Source organism: Delphinapterus leucas, chromosome 17 (assembly GCF_059928025.1).
Source record: "Delphinapterus leucas isolate spDelLeu-1000000601 "Yukka" chromosome 17, BTC_Dleu_Yukka2, whole genome shotgun sequence".
NCBI lineage: Eukaryota > Metazoa > Chordata > Mammalia > Artiodactyla > Monodontidae > Delphinapterus > Delphinapterus leucas.
Window position 1 is genome coordinate 39,263,426 of NC_143145.1, and position 26,182 is coordinate 39,289,607.

At 42.1% G+C, this 26,182-nt stretch overlaps 1 protein-coding gene across 1 annotated transcript; it reads right to left on the reverse strand.

Annotated features, from left to right (window-relative positions):
• Positions 1–1,825: 1,825 nt before the first annotated feature.
• ERICH5 (glutamate rich 5) lies at positions 1,826–24,363 on the reverse strand. The gene is given in 6 exon segments (XM_022584724.3): positions 1,826–5,406; positions 5,409–5,530; positions 7,061–7,966; positions 18,527–18,536; positions 19,004–19,018; positions 23,753–24,363. Coding segments are annotated over 6 exon segments (1,194 nt in total). The 5' UTR covers positions 23,861–24,363; the 3' UTR covers positions 1,826–5,373.
• Between the last annotated feature and the right edge of the window lie 1,819 nt (positions 24,364–26,182).

The window sequence follows — 26,182 nt, forward strand, 5'->3', positions numbered from 1 at the left end:
ACAAGAACTGAAAAGAGAAATTCCACACCTGTCAACAGTTCTCTGAGATTACACTGATTCTGCAATTAAAACCTTGAGATTACAACCAATCTCACTTGTTAACTTTATAAGCTCGGGGGACAAGAGGAGCTGACAAAGTTTTAGATTAAATACCTTGTGAGCAAATGCTTTCAACTTTTTAGACACAGCCATGCCTTGCTATTAGAGGATCATTCTCCTTTCACCCAACAGATGCACTAGGCTACATGAATGGCTTTATGATGTTCACATTGCTGACTTTTGTGAAACAATTCAGAATTGGGTCACCAGATTAGCTTTATAAAAATGAGATGCTTGTAATGTTCGATGCTATAAGAAGCTATTGTATTTACCAAAAGAGCACAGATTATTTGACTATGACCACCCAACACTCTTTGATTACTTCAATGTGGAAAAGAAAGATTTTCCTTTAAAAGCCATTTTTAACTCAAGGCCAAGTGTGGAATAAAGCATTTGTTAAGAATGATGATGGGGAATTCTCTGGTGGTCCAGTGGTTAGGCCTCTGTGCTTTCACTGCTGAGGGCTGGGGTTCTATCCCTAGTCAGGGAACTGAGATCCCACAAGCCATGCCGCATGGCCAAAAAAAATTTTTTTTTAAATAATGACTTGGGTGTTTTGACTGCTCAAAGGCTATTAGCTATGCTAGGACTCTTACTGCAAAGTTGAAATGGAAAAAGCAATGAGGTCACATGTTGGCCACACACTCCTATCCTGTGGGTCCTCCAGGAGTGATGCAGAAAGCTCAGCTTCTCTGTACACCGGTGCCGAATCAAATCTTGGAGGCAGAGTTCTGGGTGAAGTAGAAAAGGATAGCTTTATTACTTTGCCAGGCAAAGGGGGACACAGCAGGCTCCTGCCTCAAAATACTGTGTGTCCTCACTTGGAGAAGATAGTGAGAAGTTTTATAGTAATTGTTCAAAGACGGTGTGATCAGCTCACGGACATTGTTCTGATGGGTTGGTGGTGAGGTAAGAGTCGGCATCATCAACCTTCAGGTCCAACTGGTCTGGGGTCTACATGCTTGTGGGCAGCATACTGTCGTTAATTGTTAACTTCTCCCACCTGGAGGGGGTTTCGGTATCTGCAAAATAGCTCAAAGATATTGTTGTGTGCATCTGTTCATAGGGAAACAGACCCTTGCCCCAAGGCTGCTCTTGACTGTTTGTTTCCCCCAGGTCTGGCATCCCCTTCCTTCCCTAATTAACAACTGCTTGAATCTGCCTATTGGAACTCAGGGAAGGTCATGGAGGCTGAATGAAGGCTGTTTCCTGTAATCAAAGAAATGGGGGACACAGAAAGGCTTTGTGCCCAGGAGCCCCACAGGGCCCTGCTTGGTATCAAGTGATGGTACAGAGCACATCTGGCCAAGAGTTTTGGAGTCTGGGTTGGGAATTTCCCAGATTTGCAACTGGCACCCTCTATCAGTAAACGCCAACGTTCACGCCCTAATGGGGATACCAGCTGGTGAATCGTTTGTTCACCATTTCCTTCCCAGCTAGATACAGAGAATTCTGCAATCATCTTAATAGATCCCAAAACTGGGTTACAAAGTGGTTGTACGGCCACTGGAATTAGAAAATCCAGTGGAAAATCCAGCCCTGATGGTAGTTTTTTCTATTAATTCATTATAAATAGCTCAAGCCTTATCCAACATGTGCATTTTGAATCTGGAAGCAAAATTGATAAACTCCTCTCAGAGTCTGGGGACTTAGAATGCACTTAGATATGCTAAGTCTATATACCAGTTTTATTTTATTTTATTTTTACTTTTTTTTTTTTTTTTTTTGCGGTACTTGGGCCTCTCACTGTTGTGGCCTCTCCCGTTGCGGAGCACAGGCCCCAGACGCGCAGGCTCAGCGGCCATGGCTCACGGGCCCAATCACTCCGCGGCATGTGGGATCTTCCCGGACCGGGGCACGGACCCGTGTCCCCTGCATCGGCAGGCGGACTCTCAACCACTGCGCCACCAGGGAAGCCTATATACCAGTTTTAGACAAAAGAAAAAACTTCTAGCAGTGGAAAGGATGGATTCGTGGTTTTACATGCACTTTTTCACAATGTAAGGACAAAATAGTGATTCGTGGGTTTTTTTCTTAATTAATTAATTTATTTATGGCTACGTTGGGTCTTGTTGCTGAGTGGGAGTTTTCTCTAGTTGCGGCCAGCAGGGGTTACTCGTCGTTGCAGTGTGCAGGCTTCTCATTGTGGTGGCTTCTCTTGTTGTGGAGCATGGGCTCTAGGCGCGCAGGCTTCAGCAGTTGTGGCACGCGGGCTTCAGTAGTTGTGGTGCATGGGCTTAGCTGCTCCGCGGCATGTGGGATCTTCCTAGACCAGGGCTCGAACCCGTGTCCCCTGCATGGGCAGGCAGATTCTTAACAACTATGCCACCAGGGAAGCCCATCATTTGTGTTTTAAAATGTGGATATGTAAGCATACACTTCTGTTTTAGCATATCCACATAGCCTGGCTTATACATCACCCTTTTAAAAAGTTTATTTATTTGGCTGTTCTGGGTCTTAGTTGCAGCACGCGGGCTCTTTTAGCTGAGGCATATGGGCTCTTAGTTGTGGCAGGTGGGCTCTTAGTTGCGGCATGCATGTGGGATGTACTTCCCTGACCAGGGATCGAACCCAGGCCCCCTGCATTGGGAGTGTGGAGTCTTAACCCCTGGACCACCAGGGAAGTCCCTACATTACCTTCTTATGAAAGTAAACACAAGAAGCTTTATCATCTTTTCATAGAGGGACAAAAGGATATGGGAGGAACAACTTTACTTCCCATTTTATACCTTTCTTTATTATTTGAGTTTTACTACAGTCACTTATTACTTTAATTTTGTTTAAAAAAATAAATTAGCAGATTATTTAGATGAAACATTTTAATTTTGGAATATTCAAATATTATGGAACATTTCAATTTTCTTCATAGGTTTTGAATTACAAAGTTATTAATATTATCTAAAAGAATAATTTCTAAAAATGTCTTAGTAACCACATTAAAGGCCAAAGACAAAAGTATAGAAAGTATCAGAAATGTATACAAATTTCCAAATTTTTCTGAGAATAAATGATTTTCGTTATTATGGAAAATAATGGTATTAATAAGTAATTTTAAAACTTTTACATTACAACTATATAATAATGCTTCTGAGAAGGACTTCTTTCAAGAATGAGCTCTGAATAGAGGTCTCTTTAACATATGTTAGAGATTTTTTTTTAAATCCACACAATGGAGAATGGACCTTTATGCCTGTTAAGTAAATGAATCCTACTATTTCAGTACTTGATACAAACTACAATCACTTTTTAAGGTGATCATACTTTACACTAAGTTCTGACATTTTCTATTTACTAGATATCTATATAAAAATAGCTTTGGGTCAGGAAAAACACCTTTGGATTACAAAATGTAGCTTGAAAGATGTTATAGCAGTTCTGAGTTATGTAACTTTCTGACCCCAAATTATTACTGTTTTTGGAACTACCCTAAATATATGGTCTTACTAAGCTTGAGCAGCTTTGGAATGAAAACATTAGTGTCACACAAATTCATATTTCAAATTCAATATATAAAGAATTCTATATTGGTTTTTTTTTTTTTTTTTCTCGCAGTACGCGGGCCTCTCACTGCCGTGGCCTCCCCCGTTGCGGAGCACAGGCTCCGGACGCGCAGGCTCAGCGGCCATGGCTCACGGGCCCAGCCGCTCCGCGGCACGTGGGATCCTCCCGGACCAGGGCACGAACCCGTGTCCCCTGCATCGGCAGGCAGACTCTCAACCACTGCGCCACCAGGGAAGCCCTATATTCTTTTTTAATGAATTAAGTGTAAATGGGAACACTTGGTATTTATTATTCATTTATTGATTCGACAAATACTTATCAAGCACCTATCATGTCCCATTAAAAGAGCTAAATGCATGAATTCAAAGACACATAAAACAATCCTTGTTCTCAATAAAATCACAACCTAGCTTCTTTACTTTGCAGGAAGGATGAAGTCATCTACTCAAGTAACTCCTCTTGTTGGCTACCTCAACTCTTTAAAGTCAGAAACATAAACTAACATTAAAATCAGAGTAAGGATGATAATTCTTCCCTCTATCCTATATTCTTAAAATTAATTACATCATCTTAATAGTTTAATATAGAAGCTAAAGTAAAAATAGTCTAGTTAATTCATCTGAGCAGTTATCTTTAAACTACATATTTACAAATAAGATAAAGATATAAAATGTTTCCAGAATATAATTCTATCCTGATATTCATAAACACAAGGCACTCATTGGTGGGCAAGATTGCTATCATTATTATTATTCACATATCATCATTTACCAAAATCCCTTGGCAACTTTGGAGGAATACTTGAAAAGGGACTTTCTGTGGTGTATCATTTTAACACAAAGGAAATATTATAAATGGTTTTTAAATCCTGATTTTTCAGCTCTTTTCCACATCTAAAGCCTAATATTAAATCAGAATAATCTTAAAAAAAATATATATATAGGGCCCAAGGAATAGACTCCACATAGGCAACAAATCTAGGTTTTAATTCTTGCTGTTTGTTGCCTCTGAAATATATTTAAAAGTCAGTTAATTTAAAATACCTTTAATGTCAGTCAAAAGGATAACACCAATTGAAACACCTCACATAAGTATAAAATCACTAGGCGATTCAAAATGGCACATAAAACATGTATAACCTTTCATTGTGAAAATGCCTAATCTTATAACAGCACCAGAGTCTGCATTCCTTGAAGAAGAATTTTGTTACCATATTTAATACACCATGATCAATAAGGATGTATGGTAGTAGATAGACTTAAGGTGAGAAGATAATTAGATGACATACTTTCCCAGGTTCCCACCAGCTCTAAATTCTGTGATAGGAAAGAAATACTAGGTATAGTTTGCCCGGTTATTGTTGATCATTCTTACTCCATCCTAATTCCAACTGTATGACTTTATTATCATGAGCTCCCTAAAATCTGCTAACTCCTTTCTCCGGCCACCTATACTTAAAGGTTTATACTTTCTTTTAGGGTCTCACTTTCTACACTGAATGGACCCATTGCCACAGTGAAGAAAACACCCTCACACTCTTAAACGAACATATACCCTAGCTGGTATTGGCTCTAGCTATTGTAGTTTTCTTCTTTTTTTTTTTTTTTTTGTAGTTTTGAATTGTAAGTAGCTAGAAAAACTGTTCACAGCTTAGCAGTTTTATGGAACAATGTAATCAAGAACATGATAACCACATTCCTTGTATAAAACATGTAGATGTTGAAAGATAAGATCTGTAACCACAAACTTCACTGCCGCTTTCTGTCTTCTCTGTTATAATACGCTGTGTCCGTTCACCCTTCCATCACCATACCTATACACGGGGCTGCTGAAAGACCCACAGCTTCTCCTGTTTCTTCTTCTTTTGTTTCAGCCCCTTCACTTACTTTCTCATTCTCCACATCTGTTTCAACCTTTTCTCCTGTTTCACCTGGAAAAGTAACCAAAGGTAATATTAAGAGATACTTGTTTAGCATTAGTAACAAAGTGCCCCGCAGCTGGTTTCCAAGGGGGGCAGCTCTTGCTCTTTAGGTCTAGACAGTAAGTTTCTCTGGTGTTGTCAAGAAAGGCAATTGCCCTGGGTCTCTCAGATCCTCGGAGTGGCCCTGGGTCTGTCAGATCCTCGGAATGGCCCATGTCACTTACCATTTCCGAGTCTTCGCATTTTCTTATATAAAATCAGGATGCAGAATTACCCAAGAAAGACAGTAGAACATATTACAAATAGAAAATGCCATTTATATTTAATTCAAAATGTGTTCTATGGGTGCCCAGAAAGCGTCTTGTTTGGTCATTCTGGTGTTTAAAGAAAACAATCATTGAACTTTTAAAGAGTTTAAACATTTAAAAGCCTGGCCATTGCACATACAAATGTTTCCCTAAGAAGTCACTTTGGGCAACACTGGTCCCCGTGCTTTGCGTGGAGCCCAGAAGCAGCTGCCTCTTTTGATAGGATGGTGCTCCTGTTAACCAAGGTGCCCGGGGCTTCCCACAGCATTACATGTGCCCCTCACTTCACCCACTGTCATTATCCTAGGCCCTAAAGACTTGAGTGTGCCAACCCTGATCTAACGAATATATACCTTTACTTGCTTCTCCCTTGTTATTCCCAGAGCACTTTTATATACCTTCACTAAAGCACTTACCTCAGTAGACTGTAGTATTTTGTTTAAATTCTGCCTTCTCCCTGCTAGACTGTGAGCCCCTTGAGAACAGGGACTAACCCATTATTCCTGCAGCTAGCAGATGATCAGACACTCAAAAACTGCTGCATTAACTAATGAGAGAATTAAAAAACAGATGAATGTTTCACTTAATTATACTGTAGGGTGAAGCCAAAATTTACTAAAATGTAAAACCTGCCCTAGAAGAATTTTTTTTATTATAACGCCAATAAAGAACAGTATAGATACCGTTTGCTTTATACTGGTAAAGTACATTTTAAAAAAAACACCATTTGCTAAGACGTAGTACATTTCTCTAGTCTTCTAATAAAGATAAAAAGACTATAGGAGGACAGGAGCAGGCTGACAGTAATTTTCTAAGGATAAGAGTGCAAAGATGAAAGTGACACTCTAAGAGGCATTATTTGTGTGTTCTTTCATTAAAAAGTCAGTTCCTCCACTGACCATCTTTAATTTGTATCCTCATGCCATACATGGGGCCTGATGAAGAGTGAACTCGGAAAAATCCAGAAATGTAACATTCCTTCAATATTCCATTTTATTCAACAATGAAGCTCTAGGTTACAAATCTGGACACAGACTATGCTTTAGAAAATTTGTGCCAGAAAGTCAAATGCCTGTTTTTCAAGTATGGAATCCTTTTTGGTTTGGGTCAAATGAACTTCAACCACTGAAACAGAGACTAGAGGCGCTGTGTCAGCCACCCCGGTCCCCCAGAGATGATCTTTTATGGAGCACACCTAAACAACCTGTATCTGTGACAGCATGACTTTTACCTTCAGCGTGTTGGTCCTCTTCGTTAGCATGAATATTCCTGACCGTTTCCACATTTGCCCCTGTCTCTAGAATTTCTGCTGGATGTTCCATGTTTCCAACTATTCTTTCAGGTTGGATCTGCTCCATGTTTCCTGGACCTTCAGGAGTTTTATGGAGCGAATCATCCTTGACAGCTGTTTCCATAAGCTGGCTTCTGTCTGATACTTCTGGTGTTCCATTCTCTCTGGGAATCATCTCTAGAAGTTGGGACTGGTCATCTTCTCCCAGTGTTTCTTGAAGTTGCTGCTTTTCAGCTGTTTCCACAAGCTGACTTCCTTCCAATATTTCTGGAGATTCCGTCTCCTTGGGAACTGTTTCTGGGAGTTGGGACTGTTCATCCGTCCCCATAGCTTCTTGAGATTGTAGCTCTCTAGCTGCTTCCAGAGGTGGAATTTTCTCAGCTGTTCCTAGGGGTATCATCTCTCCGGCAGCTTGTGGATTCTCAGTACCTTCCACTGCTCCAGGAGAGTCCCTCTCTCCCGCTGTCCTCAAAGGTTGACTCTTGGCTTCTGCTCCTAAAGCTTCGGTCTCAGCGTTTCCTTTAAAAGGCTGAGCCTCTGTCACTGCTTCCACGTCCTTATTCTTTTCTCCTGCTCCTGGAGTATCATCTTTGCCACCTGGCTGAGGTGACCCAGACTCCTTCAGTCCCTTAAGAGGCTGAATTTCCTCTGTGGATCCTGGTGGGTCTGCAGCATCCTTTGCCAGGGGCTGTTCATGGAGGGATTTAACACCATTAGCTGTAGACACAGCTGAAATCTTGAGCTTTTCTAGTCGAGGAAGGCTTTCGTTTTGTACCTTGCCATATAAAGTAGATTCTCTTCCCAGTGTACGTGGTTTTGGTTGGACAAAGCAGGACTCACTTTCTTCTGTGGTTGAAAAATACATATTTGAAGTTACTTTTTATCATTCATTTGAAAAGAAAAAAATACAAATTATTGTTTAGTTTCTATCCTGAGTAAGTGTATTGCTATCAAGAAGTAGATTTAACAGTTCAAGACAGTCCTGGGTACAGTACAGTTGAGTACAGAGAGGCCATACCATGACCCTAACATGCCCTAAGTCAAATCTCTTTAGTGTTTTCAGCTCAAATACCTAGTCTTAAGCGTGAAGATCCCCCCAAATCACAGGTTTTTTTCCTGTTTGTTCCTTGTGCACCTTCTCATGACTCCAGTCCCATATTCTAATTTAGTACCCTTTGTTTCCTCATGCTCTTTCCTCTGCCCCACCCTTTCTCCTCCTTAGGCTTGATAGAAGATTTTATAGCCCAAGAAGTGGTCCTTGGGCTGCTAGAGAGGTCTTACCTTCCCCCTAAAGCAGAATGGCCCTCAGTGAAAGGAAAGGGTCCCATGACAGAGAAGCCCCACTAGGTCAAAACTAAGATGTCTGGGAGAGAAAGTGGCAGGCACAGTCCAGCCTGAGTTTCATTTCATTTGGGGGTCCTGGTTAGAAGAGAAATCAAGAGAGAGTTGGGAAACATGCATTTTAATTCTGGCTCTTCCCCCAACTGTGTGACCTTGGGAACTTAGCTCCCAATAATCATATCTATAAAATGGCAGTGAATCTGTCTCTCCTACCTACGTCAGAGTTGCAAGAGGCATCATATCACATTAAACAATGAATGCATAAGTGCCCTCTGGACAATTTAAGAAAGCAATGTGGCAACATGTTTATACTCTTTGACCCAGTGATCCTACTTCTGGAAATTTACCCTAAAAGCAGAAACTTCAGGGAAATGCTCTGGGGGAAAGTATATCATCCCAGTATTCTTTATAACAGCAAAATCTGGAAAACAACTTAAAAGTATAATAATTTGGGGGAAAGATCAATAATCCATTGGGTGGAATATTATTGTACCATGAAAAAGATGATTATGAAGACCATATGCTAAAATAATAAAATAATTATTATATAATAAGTTAAAAAATCAGCACTCCCAGTTGGGTTAATCAAATAAAATAATGGATATAAAGTGCATATTAGCACAAGGTCTGCTGTGCAACTATGTGCTCAATAAGTTAGCTATCAATTTTATATACAGTATGATTATAGCAATGTTGATCATTGGAAAGGAGAAAGACGGGAAAAGCAAACAGAGGGGGAGATACTGGAAGAAAATAAACCAGCATGTTAAAATGGGCCTCTAGGTGATATATTTCCTCTTCTACCTTTTTTTCCCCAAAGATAATTTTTCATCTTTTCCTGTCCTTTTTTTCCCTAAGTTACCCCTGACCCCAGCTATATATGCATATCGTTTAAAGAGTTACCTGCTTATTTAATGTAAGTTAAGATATACAACTAAGACTCAGGTCTGCTCTCTCTTTTCCCCTTCTCTAGGGTCAAATTTAGCTGTCTGGGAGGGATACTTTTTTTTCCTGTATCTCTAAGTGAATTGCTACTTCATTATTTTTTAGTTTGGGCATTTCAACTAACTCCCACTATGGAAAATAAAGACTTAGCGCTTTTTTTCTGCACCTCCATCATCCTTCACCCTCTCCCATTACACATTCACATTTCCTTTCAATTCAGTAATTGCATATTAGTAATGATTTAAGATAGTAATCATGAGACTTCCTTTAACCTTCCAGTGGTTAAAAATCCGCCTTCCAATGCAGGGGACGCGGGTTCCATCCCTGCTCGGGGGACTAAGATCCCACGTGCCGTGGGGCAACTTAGCCTGTACACTCTGGAGCCTGCATGCTGCAATGGAATATCCCGCATGCCGCAACAAAGATCCCACATGCCGCAACTAAGACCCGATGCAGCCAAATACATGAATAAATAAATATTTTTTAAAAAATAAAATACAATAGTAATCATGTTGTAATTTGGGTTATATCGATATTCAGTTATATGTACACATAATGAATATGTCTGCTATGAAGAACTGAGCCATGTAGTAAACTATTACTTGTGTAAATAAGTTTTAGTTTGTTTTTCCCAAGTTAGTAACTGTCATGAATCTTCACGTCCTTAGTTTATGTATTCTCATTACTTCATTTCACTGCCAATTGTTTCTCTTTTTAATACATTTATTCACATCAAATAGTCTCCCACCCTACCTCTGCGACTGTGTTTGAATCCCCCAGTGGAAAGGAATTAGAGCCTGAAGCTGGAGAAGCAGAGTTCAGAGAGGATTTTGTGAGACACAGGACACAGGCTGTGGGCCTGGGGTCCAGAGCTGGGAGGAGGGCTAGCCTGCGCCTCCCCCTCCAGCCTCATTATGCACGAAGCCTTCAAATTAATAGCACAGAAGGCAACTTAACAGAAGCAATTTCTCAGGTCTATAAAGAAATTCATTATGACAAGATAATTCATTTAGATACCACACAAAGGATGTTTAGGTGATGGCTGCGTTAGGGAATTGACAAGGAAATGTATTATTATGCTAATCACAGATGTCTGCCAAATTATATTTTCTGGTAAAATAGTTATTACAGTGATCAGTACTGTCAGTTAAATGAGACGAATGATTTTCATCCAGCTGTGCCAGCTGTGGGTGCATTCTATTGTCATCATTCTTCTAGAGCAGAAAGCTTGAAGGAGAAAATGTGTTGACACACCCAAATCATAGCCACTCAGTTTTATATTTTGAAAAATATATTATGCTATCAGGCTAAGTCAAGCTTTTTGCCCCTAAAACCAAAAGCTTTGTGAAAATTTATTTATAGACAAATGGTGTCTTACGTTTCCAAAGGACCTACCAATTTTTGCCATAACTAGAACATTGATGCCCATGATCACAGTATCGATTTTCATTCTTATATACTTTTTCTAGTCTTACTGGCGTACGTGAAGTAGGGAAATGTCCTCAACATATAATATTCCTATACTGCAACCTGAAAATAGTCAACCAAGCTGGGAAATATTACAAAAGAAGTCACTGTCTCTAACATTTTTCTGAGGTAGCCCCAAAAGCTAAAACATCTTTAAAATGATCACCAAAAATTAGAGAAAATGCGAAAAGTGTAGTGACACACTCATTTTGTAATTCATGTTGATTAACTGCACTCTGAATTTTGAAATAAATGTATTTTGGAGTTAATAACTCCTCACTAATCGCTCAGTAGTTCTTTTTCCTATGTGACAGAAGAGAGTAATCTGCTCTAAAAGGGAGGACAGAGATCTTATGATCTTGAAAATGACACCTCCAATGTACTAGGTTGGAATCCTCATTCTTCCACTTACTAGCCTTGTTAAGCCTCTTTGTGCCTCAGTTTCATCACCTGTAGAGTGGGAAGAGGAGCGGTCGAGCTGTTGTGAGGATTACACGAGTTGATACCTGGAAAACACCAGCACAGCGACTGGCACCCCCTGAATGCCAAGCAGCTAGCCATGAAAAGCGTTACACTTCACCTGCCAGCCCTAGCAAGGAAGAGACCATGGTGGACACACAGAAAGGGAAGGTAATTCCATTCATCCTAATACTGGTACCTTTCTCTGAGCCTATTCAGAAAAAAAGAAAGATCAGAGTCAATACATGAAAAGGGTTGGAAAACAAATGGTTGTTTCAAACCCTCTCTCAGAGGACACAATACTAAAGACTACAGTGACCACAAAACTTCCTTTCTTATGCTTCGGAATGTTTTTATCTCCAGCTGCTGAGGGAAGTACAATTTGGGGATCCATCTGGGCTCCTTCCTCTTCAGCTGGAGCAGGGCATTCCAGACTGTTCTGATGTTCAGTGTGACCCCTCATCCCATCATTTACTTAACTGTGCAATCCAGACAAGTTACGAAACTCTCTGGACCTCGGTTTCCTTATCTATTAAATGGGGATATTATCTTTGCCTTTCAGGCTTGTTAGGATCATTGATAATTCTGAGGTGATATGTGTGTGATTACTCAACATGGTATGTGACATGAGAAGGTACTCAGTAAACAGGGACGCAGCCAACGGCTCTGCAGGTTTCTCAGTGCATGGGGTGTGTCCCGCTGAAGGGGCAAGGGAGAGATGAACTCCAGCCTGTGTGCACCAGCAAGGTTGCATGCATCAGGGGTGGGAAGGGCAGCTTTTTCTGATTTCATAAAGGTCCTCTGTGGGTTAGCAGTAGCCCAGTAGTAGTCAATAAATTATAGCTAATTTAGCAACAGAAAGAATGAACTGCAACATTAAAGAGCTTGGATAAACAGTCCCCTAAACACTGTAAAGTTGTCACTGTTGACCTATAAAATTGTGTTGTTACTAATGGTAAGTTTTAAATCATGACTGTTGATAGAGAGTGAAGTAGTATTCATGTCAGCCATGATTTGACCGGATTTGACTGGCATTAATAAAGGCCACTGTTAGCTTTTATATAAACAAATATGTTTCATTCTGTTTGTTGGCTTTAATTTCATTTATTCATCAAGTATTGATCAAGTGCCTACTATATGCCTGCTCTGGGCTAAGCACAAGGGTTACAGCAGTTAACAAGGAAGATCTGGTCCTCGCCATCCTAGACTTTACTGTCTGCAAGGAAATTCAAATAATAGCTACTTCCCTTATTAAGCACAGCTTGGTACCTACGCACGACCTCTTACCCAAGGGTCTCCACACTCTGTCCACCTGGTTTTGTGAATCCCCAGGATAACTCCTTGAGGTGGAAGAAGGTTCTACACCATTTCTTCTAGCACTCTAACTTGAAAAGCAGTGAGATCTTTTGTTCAAAAACAGGAGACATTTTATGCCTAATCTGTATTATTATGTAATAAATATTGTGGACAGATGCATTGTTTCCACACCCGAAGTTGTTTAAGGATGTGACTGTTTTCTGAACCCTACATTTTATCAAATCATACACTGCTCTGGGCCTAATCCTTCGGTGCTCATTATCTCTCTTGATTCTGTTGTAAATTGATCCCTGCACAAATTTGTTGTGACAGCTGAACTAACAGAACCCTTGTTGCAAGCACCATTGTGATAGGCACACAAAGAAATTAAATACTAGGCAACATTACAGAAGGGATTAGAACCAGAACTAATCCAGGGATTAGAACTGGAAGCTTTTCTACTCAGTTCATTACCCTAATCAAAAATGAAAAGTTTCTACCCGGCAAGGAGAAAAACTTGAGGTCAATATTTCCTAATCCATGGCTAGGGCGTATCAGCCATCTCAAAGACCTCACTGGATTGTGTGCTGAGTTTTCTAGAGAATCAATGAGAAAGGGCATCCTGGTATTTTCCCTTGCTGCCACCATTTCTAGGTAATGGGTTACTCTTTGCTGCGGTGCACGGGCTTCTCATTGTGGTGGCTTCTCTTGTTGTGGAGCACGGGCTCTAGGCACGCAGAGGATTCAGTAACTGTGGCACGCAAGCTCAGTAGTTGTGACTCGCAGGCTCTAGAGCTCAGGCTCAGTAGTTGTGCCACACGGGCTTAGCTGCTCTGCGGCATGTGGGTTCTTCCCGGACCAAGGATCGAACCCGTGTCCCCTGCATTGGCAGATGGATTCCCAACCACTGCGCCACCAGGGAAGTCCCTAAAATTAGTTGTGATATCGCAAGGTAAATGCAATAAAGTTTGAAGGTAAATCTAATTTTGAAATTTAACTACAGAGTAACAAGAACATGTAGTTGGAAACATACTTCTGGAATACTTGATAAGTACACATGGAGATGGGGGGCTTCTGCCTAGGGGAGAGGCTGACATTGAAGAGCTACAGAGCCAGTCATCAAACATAACAAATAGTCACCGCCTTCAGATATGATTTTCTAGTTTCATTTTCTTTGGTTTCTTCTAGACTCCCATAAGATAAACTCTTATTTCAAGAAAGGTATTTTACAGTGATTGCATAAAACATTTTAAAAAGTATCCACAGTATTTGTACTAAAAAAGGCAAGTTTCATTGATTGATGGTCATTATTGGCACATGGGAATCCAACATTTGAGCAGAAATCCAGTCTACAAAATCAAAGACTCGTCAGTGAACAAGGAAAAAGAGAGAGAAAGTGAAGATTATGTCTCTGATATGTATAAATTGTGACACTTCACCAACCTAAACAGGCCTCGCCCATGATGCTTCACTAGGAACAAGAGTGGCTAACATTTATTGAGGCACTGTGCCTAGAGCTTTACAGGGATTATCTCATTCAATCTTCCCAACAACTCCACAAGGTAAGTCCATTATTATCTCCTTTATATAGTTGAGGAAAGATTAAGAACATTTATCCGGGAAGGGTGCACAGTTGGGAGTAGCAGAGCTCAGATGTGAGCCAAAGGAAGTGTGATCCTACTTTGAAGATTTAGGTGCTTTAAAGCCAATTGTGGTTCCAGAACCTGCACCATCAGTATTACCTGGGAGGTTTTTGGGTTTTGTTTTAGTGTTGACTCACAGGCCCAAGCCCAGATCCACTGAACCAAAATCAGTATTTTTAATAAGATCCCCAGATAGTTAGCTTATCTATGGCAGCACTCTGGGTTTATCAGGGAAAGGCATGATGGGATTAGTTAGGAGAGACTAAAGTGGATGACAAACACACAGAACTGATGGGTGTGGGTGTCCCGTGTTCTCCGCAGGCAGTGCTGCCCATCTTTAAACATTGGGTATGGTCTCTGTCCTCATGCTAGCATGCCATGGCAGCACAAGAGATGAGGTGAGTATATTGCTGCAGCAATGAAGCAAGGGCCAGAGCTGATCTAAGTGAGCTCCATACCGGGGAGCAAGATTTTTCTCAAGCTTCCCCATGTCCCAGAACTGGCTGGGTTTGCTAAGCCTCCACCTTGGCTAAAAGACAAAGAGGTCTTCTAATTTCTCATCTGAAATGAAGGTTAATACTCGCTGCGCCTCGCTCTCTAAGGGCTCTGAGCAAGCGGCTCCACCGATGCTCATATTGGTGGCTGTTCTCCCGGCTCAGCCACTGTGTCTGTGCCTCACTCCATCACGATGCAGAGTACAAAGGTGCCTGTGGCCAAGAGCAGGTGTCTGTGCTCAAGAAGGGAGTATTCCCATTAGCAGTTAGCAAGTCTGTGGCTGGGATGGAATACTTAAATTTTGCAACAGAGCAGTCAGAGTCACACCAGACATTTGGACCTCAAGTCTGGGTGCTTAGTGTACCCTGAGAGCCCCCCAGAAAAAGCAGCGGGCAGACCAAGTAGGATTGTGAGCCCAGGTCTTTCAGCTGACCGCTGCTACTTCTCTCTCAGGTTAGGGATCCACATGCAATTCAGATGAGTTTGCTGCCATGGTTAGTACAGATCACATTAAGGGAAGTGAGGGGGGACTTCCCTGGTGGCGCAGTGGTTAAGAATCCGCCTGCCAATGCAGGGACACAGGTTCGAGCCCTGGTCCGGGAAGATCCCACATGCTACAGAGCAACTAAGCCCGTGCGCCACAGCAAGAGAAGCCACTGCAATGAGAAGCCTGCTCACCGCAACTAGAGAAAGCCCACACACAGCAAGGAAGACCCAACGCAGCCAAAAAATAAACAAATTAATAAATTAAGTAAATTTAAAAATAAGTAAAGTATGGACTTTGGTTCATAATAATATATCAAGCTTGGTTAATTTCTTGTGACAAATGTACCCTACTAATGTAAGATGTTAATAATAGGGGAAAGTGGATGTGGACTATATGGGAACTTTCTGTACTATCTTCATAATTTTTCTGTAAATCTAAAACAATTCTAAAATCAAGTCTCTTTTTAAAAAATTATACTAGCAAAAGTACAGGAGCAAGTAACCTAGCAAAATAAGCTCTAGAAGCCTTAGAAAAATGTTCATAAAACTTGGGCCATTCACATAACCGCTTTTGTGATTTTTGAATATTTTTGTACCACTTGTGCTGTTACTGACAGTATTTTTGTCACTTTCCTTTAACACATTTACTAAAAAGAAAAAAAGCTCAAAAAATCAACAGATTCAGATCTAGACCTTGATCTTGAGTGAAAAAACAAAACTTGATCTTGGAAAAGCAATAAAAATTGAGATTTACTAAAATTGATATTAATTGATCTTTTTTATTGAGGACTTACTAGACAATATTCTAAGCCAGGGGTCAGCAAATTTTTTTCTGTCAAGGGACTGACAGATGGTAAATATTTTCAGCTTTGCCAGGCATAGGGTCATTATTGCAACTACTCAACTCTGTCATCTGTCTTTGTAGTGAGAAAGCAGCCTTAGACGATGTGTAAGTGAATGGGCATGTCTGTGTTACAATAAAACTTTATTTACAAAAACAGGTGGTGGGCTGGTTTGGCCAGCAGGCCAGTTTGCCAATCCCTGGTGTAGGCAATATTTAGGTTCCATTTAGTTCCATTAGTGTACTATAGGTACACTATAGTATTAACTCATTTATTCCTCAGAACAACTCTATGAAATAGGAACTACTGTTAATCCTATTTTACAGATGACATCACTGAGGCATAAAGAGGTTGAGTGGCTCAAAGTCACACAATTAATAAATGATCCTGAACCATGATTTAGACCCAGACAGTCAACTCCAGACCCACATTTTAAATTGGAACTCTACTGTCTCTTAGTATGTTGAAATTCTCGCTTTCACGTGTGCCCCCCACCTCTTTCTCTCTCTCTCTCTCTCACACACACACAAACACACACACACTAATTCAAGGTGTACAGGTGATTATAGCCTCTCACAACCATCTAGTCTGTAAAGGACTTCCCTGGTGGCGCAGTGGTTAAGAATCCGCCTGCCAATGCAGGGGACATGGGTTTGAGCCCTGCTCCGGGAAGATCCCACACGTCGCAGAGCAACTAAGCCCGTGCACCACAACTACTGAGCCAGCGCTTTAGAGCCCGCGAGCCACAACTACTGAGCCCATGTGCCACAACTACTGAAGCCGGCACGCCTAGAGCCCGTGCTCTGCAACAAGAGAAGCCACCGCAATGAGAAACCCGCGCTCCACAACGAAGAGTAGGCCCCGCACACCGCAACTAGAGAAAGCTGAGAGCAGCAACGAAGACCCAATGCAACCAAAAATAAAAATAAAGAAAAACAAAAAACCATCTAGTCTGTAGAGGCTACTCCAGGGCAAACAAAGGAAAAGGAAATTAGCCAAAGGAAACTATGCGGTTCCTATCAGTCTTAGGAAAATGGAAAAGGATAAGAATGAGGAGGGGGAAAAAGTTCCTTATCATTACCAATGACAGTGAGAAAGAAGCAAGGAGGGCGGTTTGGGGAGGACATTTCAACAGAGGTCCTCACTGGGATGGCTGAAGGCAAATGTTCTCTCTCAGTAAGAGAAACTACTAGTGAAAGCGATAGAGCAGTTGGAAGGCCTAGCCCAGGGCTTCCCATCTCTTTAATGTCACAGCACACATAGAATATGGTATTTGTGCAGCACACGGGGCACATGGAGAAAGCTGTACCCAGAGGGCTCGGACCATCCCGACCCTGCCTCCCTAGAGGCTGGGAGGAAGGCTGGCACACTGGATCCCATGCTCACAGGCTGGGAAGCTCTGATATATACAACACAGGGACAAATGTATTTCTGTCACCAAAAATAGACTAGAGCAGCATTAGCTGGGCAAGGCTGAGAAGATAGATGAAGCAGGGCGGTCTGCAAAGGGTGGAATGTTCTCATCCTGCAGGGACCCTTTAGGACTAGGTTTTAAAGAAAAGCTGCTAGTTGGAGAAAGCAGAAAGGGCCTTTTCACTGAGTATAAAGACAAACACATTACAGGCTTGAAAAAGTATTGTCCCCGAATGAGTGTCCTGGTGAAAGGGGCAGACAATTAATTGATAAGAAAAAAAAAATACTTGATTTGATGGTATATCCTTATGACTGTAAGGGAAGAAAGCAGATCGCAAGGGCCTTTCTTTTAGTGAAGAGGAAGCAGGTCTATCACTGACCCCCAGGGGCCTGGCATGGGGGGACCTGGGGGAGAGGAATCTGGAACAGCCACAAAGGAGCAGGCCGAGGCTGGGGGCTCAGGTCGTAGAGAAGGCTTGTTGAGCAGCCTCTTGACCAAGAGTCATTTCAATCTTTAGCCTATGAAGTCAAGTTCATTTTATACTTGTCTGTCTTACACGATGTTAATTGGTGCTATTTTGATGTCCACTTTGAATTATACTGTCATGGCCATAGAGTAAATTGTATATAAATGAAATGTGACTTTCGGTGACATGGAAAATATAGATAGGGCAGAGATGTCATGATGCTTCTTGTATCTTTATACATCTTGCCTCTCCTACTTAATGTTCATTTGGACCTGTCACTTACCTAAACGGGCCTAATATAAATCTGCTCATCTCAAAGCAAGTAAAGCCATACAGATTTGAAAGTCGAGAAGTGTTTGGTATGAATAAAGAGCATGTTATCAGGCCTTGGGGGCTTTTGTCTTATTAGAAAAGCCAGGCTGGAGGAGAGGCCCAAGGACTGTTGATTGTGTCATCTGAGAAAAGAGGGTCATCTCTCTTGGATGTGGGGCTACGGCCACACAGTCACCATGTCACCAGAGCCCAGTCCAGTAGTCCTGGGGACCCTACAGCCCCTTGGGCCCTTCCACGGAGAAGAAAATGGTGTCAGCTGAACTTGACCCCATGACACACGTTGCCCTTTCTTTTCTCCATCTCCAATGACCACCCTTGTTTCTGAGTATGGTAGCACCACCTGGCTTATTTCACTCACCTTCATAAAGCGTAATGCCTATGGCGTTTTAGCTGTTAAAAACAATGTGAGGCTTTGTGGTTTGGATTTTTGGGGTTCGCCCCCGCAATCTTCATCCTTGAAGGGATGAAGCTCTGACACCCTTGAATACACACAAAAGAATGAATTCTAGCACCTGATGGCAATTCCCAAGGAAGGGCTTAAGGAATGTGAACGACAGCAACAGCTCCGGGACTGTAAGGAAGCTTCTGAGGCCATCATGATACTTCCCTGACATTAACACTCACTTGGAGAGCTATATTCTGATATTTCGCTTTAAAAAAGCAAAATCATTACCTGTACTACCTACACTTATATACACCGGGATTCGAAGCCTGGCCAAGTTTGATTTTTTTTTAATCAGTTTTGGTGAGCCTTTCAGGAACCCTCACAAGTATTCGTTTTTTATTTTAAACTTGATGTTGTAAAACATTAACACAAAAGGGAAAGAGTGAAAGTGTACATGTGAGCTGGAATGTGCGGCAATCTTACAGAAGAATGATTTCATAGAACACAATAAAGCTTTGTTTTGCTGTGTTGATCTTTTCCTGCATGACTAGGAGAGTCTCTTCACAACCCAACCCTGTCTTTTCAAGTCCATCTCGGCCAATGTTACCTTCCAGTCTTTGTTATTCCATGGGTCCTGATGCCTACTCTCCCTCTGCTTTTCTCAGTAGTACTCTCATCCCCCTGAATCCCCATCTCCATCAGTCCATCCATTTACCCAACCACTCCCTCAAGAAATATGGATTGCATTTCTCCTTCGTGGACAGCCACATGACGAGTTCTAGCAGAACCAGGACAGGACCCAGATGGAACTGGAGTTTGTGAAAAGAACAAGAGCTTCGGAGGCACACACATTGGGCTTAAGCCCCAGGTCCATCACTTACTAGCTCTGAGAACTTGGGCAAGTTACTTATCCTCCCTAAGCTGCAGTTTTCTAGCTGTACTTGGTGAAACTAAGGCTCTTATGGGGATTACATGAGATTATGAGCTAAAGTATCTGAAACCAACTGGGTGCTCCTACCTTGTCTCCTGATTTCTGCTCCATGTTCATGTTTTGATGAGGTTGCACTAATGTCAAAAGCCTTCAATTTTAGAAAAAGATGTATTATGTTGTTGATGAGAGTGTAATTTGGTACAACCCTTATGGAAAGCATTTAGGCAGTTAGCTCTCAAAATTATAAATGTGCATACCCTTTGACCTAGTAATGCCACTTCTGGGAATGGTCTTACAGTTATGTTTGCATACTTTCAAAATGATGTATGTGTAAAGGAATTCACTGCAGTCTTGTTTGCAATGGAAAAGACTGGAAACAAATCAAATGCCCCTTACTGGCGGTCTGGGTAAATAAATTACACAACGGATTCTTAAACGAGGGTAAAAAAGGAGAAAGAAGTACTCTATATTATAGAGAGATTATAGAAAGAGCTCCATATTTTTAGCTGAAAGAACAAGGTAAAGAATAATGGGTATAATACACTATATTTTATGAATAAAAATGGGAGAGGGAAATAATATTTGCAGTATATAAAGAAACTTTGGAACAATATACAAAAAAAAAAAAGAAAACCTAATAAAGGTATTTACCCATGGCTGTGATTGGAACTAAGCAGATGGTGGGGCTAGGGTGGGAGGTATACTTTTCACTGTACGCATTTTTCAAATGTTTTCAATTTTTTGAACCACGCACACAGTTCTTATATTCCATTATAATTAGCTGTATGTAATAATCAGGCCCACCACAAAGACTTACTGAGCATTCTCTGTGCCAAGCTCTAGAGGTGACACAAAGACATACAAGACTCAGTCCAGAGACTTCTAGCACTTGAATGAAAGTGATCCCATTTATATAATATGTGTATGCCAGAAAAGCCTATAAAGCTCATTTTAATGTTAATGATGTTTGTTCTTCAATTACAAAGGAGAAGTGTTTGTCTACTTAGGACTGAAATGTCACTGTGTGAAAATATTGGTTGATGACTGAAGGTATTTCTACCGTACAAAGATCAATTCACATAACTGTGAAATTCAGCCCTCTTCCTATTACCTAGGCAGGGTGGACTCCAAGCCGCTAGTGAGTTGAGATAAGAACAAACACACGATTACAGCTGTCAGTGGAAATGTACACGCTAACCTAGCAAAGAATTTGTCAATAATTACCATCTGTTTACTCTGTCCACATTGGTGCTTAAGCTATAAAATCTCAGGAAGAAGTCTGCCAGAAATGGATGGCATTTATATCAGGAAAGAGTGGAACAGTAATCACACCTAGAAACAGGGGGCTGGTAGCACAGGGAGGAAGGTTCGGATGCCAAAGACCTGGAAACCTTTGGGTCCATTAATGTCTATGAAGTCAACAGAATCTCTGTGTTCAGATTCATCAGCTCCTCAAGGCACTGAAAGGAATAAAAATCGTCCTAATATGTAGAACATGCTTCCATGAACACAAGAAATTCCAAATTCAATCTGTCTAGTCGTCCTTTGGAAAAGAAAAGCCTCTTTCCTCACACATTTCAGGGCATTCAGTAAAAATCTATGTGTGACTACCACTTACCAGGCTCTGTTCCGCACTTTGAGTAGCACTGGATAATTATTTACACCAGAGGCCAGTCTCTACCTCTGTCCTCGTCCCCTTCCCCCCACATCTCTTTCCCTAGTGAGTCATCTTTTGGAGGTGATGGAAAGCAGCTCAGTGGGATTCGGTGTCTGATGGGTCAGAGCAAATGTCTGCATGAGATCAATCGTATGGACTATTCCTATTCAGCCTAACAGCTACCTGACCAGTAGTAACTATCTGATTCGTTGGAGCCCAGAAAATAAGTATTATACCTCCATATTTTAGTGTTACAGGATTTTAGAGCTGTAAGAGATCTTAGAGGTAATCTAGTCCAAGCCATTATTTTATGATGCTTTTGCTTCTAGGCTAATACTGCACTATGTATAACAGTTCTTAAGCCAGTTACAGAAAATTGTTAGGTGGAACTGTACAAACAGTAATCCAGTCTACAGGCTAATTGATGTATTTTAGCTTTAACTCATAGAGTTCTAAGGTTGATATTGTGAATTTTAAAAGAATCTCTTATGATATGAAGATTATCTGTAGCTCTATGGGAGGGCACAGGAAACTTCTCTACATCTATGTAGCTGCTGAAAATATCTCTAAGGCTAAATGTCCTCCAAATATTCCTAGTTTAAACTTGGAAGCAAATATAAACTTCACATTTTACTGACTCTTACTTAGGGATAAATATTTTACTTGTGATAATATTTATTATATTTATATCATATTAATATATTATGTGCATGTATTATAATATTTCTATAATAAACTCTATTATACTATTAAATTTATTAAATTATAATAAATACTCTATTATACTTTACTATATTTCTTTTGTTGTTTGCATAGTGGATGACCACACACCTAATGGGGAACCAGAGTGATTTGAGACAAAAACAGGTTTAAATCTAGTTATCACAAACTGTTTAAGGAGGAAAAGAACAGATGAAAGGTCAAGTTCTAGAATCACAGTACCTGAGTTCAAAGCCCAGCTCTGACTCTCAAGGAGCCCCGCAACCTTGGACAAATTATTTACTCTTCTCTGTAAAATGGGGATGATCATAATACTTTGTCAAAGCATTGTTATAAGGATTAAATGAAGTAATTCATTCAAAAATCATGTGCCAAGCATTGTTAAGCACTGGGGGTACAGTGAGTAAATGCATGTAGGGGACATTTAATAACCTTGGACTATTTTTATCTAAAAGCACATAAACACAGGCTTAGGGTTGTATACGGAATTTAAGGAAGTTGTGAGCTACAGAAACAGGAATGAATTATTTATGGGGCCTCCAAGACCATGGAGTTGAAATGCTAATGAACATACAATAGTATCCGATTACAAGAGAGTACTGTCTGAGGATCAGAAGCAAAATACACCTGTTGATTGATTCGAGAAGTGCATTGAGCAATTTATGCAGTGTATTAATTGATTTTCTATGCAACTGGTTGTTACTCGTTTTAACACTTCTTTCAGAACAACATCCGCGAAAACTTAGAACAGCAATGAGATCATGAATAAAAAATGAAACGGTGTGACTCATGTGGATGGTTATTTATACTGGCGATAAAATGCTTTTTAAAACAAGGTTGCTAAAAAAAAAAAAAAAAAAGACAAGGTTACTCATTCTTTTCTGAGAGGATTAAAAAACCCTTCCATCCGTTGGACACTTCTGTCCCTCCCCAAGAGTAACAACATTCCCTACAATCATTTGTTTAACTTGTTTGTTGTCTGTCTCTTCCAACCTCAACCCCCAAGAGTAGGGTCACTTACATTGAATACCTTCAGCATCTAGCCAAGCACCTGGCTGTTATACAGTAGACACTTAGATAACATGTTGAATTTCTATATAGGATTCAGTGAAGACCACTTTTTTTTTATCACATACATATTCGTCAAGAAATACTTAAGTCAAGGATAGAGGAAAATGTATCTGACCTCTTTAAAAGTGCAGGAACCGGGGCTTCCCTAATGGCGCAGGGGTTGAGAGTCTGCCTGCCGATGCAGGGGACGCGGGTTCATGCCCCGGTCCGGGAAGATGCCACGTGCCGCGGAGCGGCTGGGCCAGTGAGCCATGGCCGCTGAGCCTGCGCGTCCGGAGCCTGTGCTCCGCAACGGGAGAGGCCACAACAGTGAGAGGCCCGCGTACCGCAAAAAAAAAAAGTGCAGGAACCTATTTGATGGAGTAATCTGAAATCTCGTACGTTTAAGAGATTAACAGCAGTTATCCTCAATTGAGGAAATTCCGCCTCTGTTGAAGAGAACGCTGTGGCTGAACGCGTTAGGGATTTAAGGCGAACTCCCCGCGGTCACACACCCCAGCAGGACCTTCCCACGCCTGGGCTCTCGCGGGGGGCAACGTGCGCGGCGGAGCGCGCGGGAACCGCCGCATCCTGGGGTACAGCAGCGCCGCTCCGGGTTCCACTCGCATCCTCAGGGAGGAGCTGCCCCCTGCCGGGCCGCCTGGGCACGAGACGCACCTGACGGACACCCAGAGAGCGAACGACCCGAAGCCCGAGGCCCGGGCGGGGGTGGGGCCGGGTCCCCTGCTCACCGCTGCGGGGCCTGATGCCGTCGCCGGCCTTGTTGAGGGCGCTGCTGGAGCAGCCCATCGCGGGCAAGAGGGCGCCCGGCGGGCGAGCGCGGCCCCCTGTCCCAGCTCCGCGCGGGCTTGGGTCCCCGAGTCCGGATCCCGCGCGAACCGCTGCCTCAGCACCAGTTCCTCCGACTTCGCGCGGCCGCTCCCGCGGCTGCAGAGCGCAAGCCTGGAAAGGAAAGCGAGCCGCTCGCTGGGGGAAGGAGCCAGGGTGGGGACAGCAAGGACGCAGAAGAAGACAGAGACAAGGAAGGAGCCAGGTAGGGAGAAGGTGGAGAGGGTGGGAAAGGCAGAGAGGAAAAGTGCTTCAGCAGCGACAGGGATGATGTCAGGGAGGGAGAGGGCGAAGGCCTGGGAGGGCTCATCTGAATCATCGCGAAATCTCTGGGGAGGGGAGGAGGCGATTGTAGCCAGTGGTATTGATTGGTGACTAGATTTGTGATGACAGTCTTCTTACATAACTTCAGTACTGTTACCACAAGGAAGTTTAACGTTGATAACATACTATTTAATCCACTGTCTCTTCAGGTGTTGTCAGTTGTCCAACTCAGGACCACACATAGCATTTAGGTGTCGTGCCTCTCTCGTTTGCTTTAACGAACTAAAGTAGTTCATCAGTCTTTCTTCGTCTTTCGTTTCTCGTTTTGTTTTTTCTTTGTTTTGAGAACAGGCCATGTATTTTGTAGAAAGTTTCTGTTTGAGTTTGATGTTTCCTCATGATTGTTTTCAGGTGATGCAGTTTTGTCTGGAATGGGCAGACGTTAGTTGTCTGTGGATTCATATAAAGGGGCACATGATGTCAGTTTGCCCTATTATTGGTGATATAACTTTTTGCTGCGTGCGGGCTTTCTCTAGGTGCGGCAAGCAGGGGCTACTCTTTTTTTTTTTTCTTTCTTATTTTTGCGGTACGCTGGCCTCTCCCTGCTGTGGCCTCTCCCGTTGCGGAGCACAGGCTCCAGACGCGCAGGCTCAGCGGCCATGGCTTACGGGCCCAGCCGCCCCAAGGCATGCGGGATCTTCCCGGACCGGGCACGAACCCGTGTCCCCTGCATCGGCAGGCGGACTCTCAACCACTGCGCCACCAGGGAAGCCCCCTAATCTCCTTTTCTTATAAGGACACCAGTCATATTGGATTGACATCATTTACCTTAATTACCTCTATAAAGGCCCTAGCTTCAAACACAGCCACGTTATAAGGTATAGGGAGTTAGAGCTCCAACATACAAATTTGGTGGGGACACGATCAGCTCATAACACCATCATTATTTATTTTGATGCTCAAATTGCCTAAAATTTGTCATATTTCCCTCTATGGGTCATGGGGTACACAGCTATGGACATTACCATATGTTTAGAGGTCTCTCCCTCCCTCCCTCCCTTCATTCCCATCTTTCCTTCTCCTCCCCCTCCCGATGCCGTCTCTATTCTCTCTCTCCATCTTCCTCTCCCTCTCCCTTCTGCAGCGCAAGCCTGATGAAGCCTTGGCCATCCAGCAGTCGGTTCACAAATCCCTTGGTAGGAAGAGAAGACTGGGTATCTTTGAGGAAGTACGCTTCATAACATTACAAATATGTACTGTGATTCTTGTCCTTACCTTCTATCTGGGGTTACTGTGCCCCAAGGAAAGAGAAGTACTTTGAAAGTGGCTAATGATTTGGCTGGATTCCAAGTCAAGAACTGAGAATACAGGATTTGTGCCAGGAAGTTTAAAGGAGGAATGTGGATGGACCTTTCAGAATAAGCCTAGATTTGGGAAATATTTCTCATATAAATGTTATCAAAAGGCCCTGTAGAAGTCAGTGTGGGCTGCCATAACAAAATACCATAAACTTGGTGGCTTAAACAATAGATGCTTATTTCTCGTACTTCTGGGGCCTAGGAAGTCCAAGATCAAGGTGCTGGCCGATGTGGTTTCTGGTGAGAGCTTACTTTCTAGCTTATGGATGACAACCTTCTCACTGTGTCTTCACATGGGGGGTTGCAGAGGCGGGGAGATCTTCCTCTTCTTGTAAAGCCAGAGTCCTATCAGATTAGGAGTCTACCCTTATGACCTCATTTAACCTGAGTTACTTCCTAAAGACCCTGTCTCCAGATTGAGCCACTGTGCAGGTTAGGGCTTCAACATAGGACTTTGGGGTGGGCCACAAGTCAGCTCATAGCAGGCTCCCACTTCAGATGATTCTCTTTCTTTTTTTAAGTGAAAGCCACATTTTATTTAGCTAGTGAAAATTTTCAAAACTCCATTGTTACAAAAAGGAATGCAATCACTCACAGATTAAACATAAATACATGACTTGGAATTCTCTGCCTCTTAATGCTTTCGTGCTAAACCAGGGCT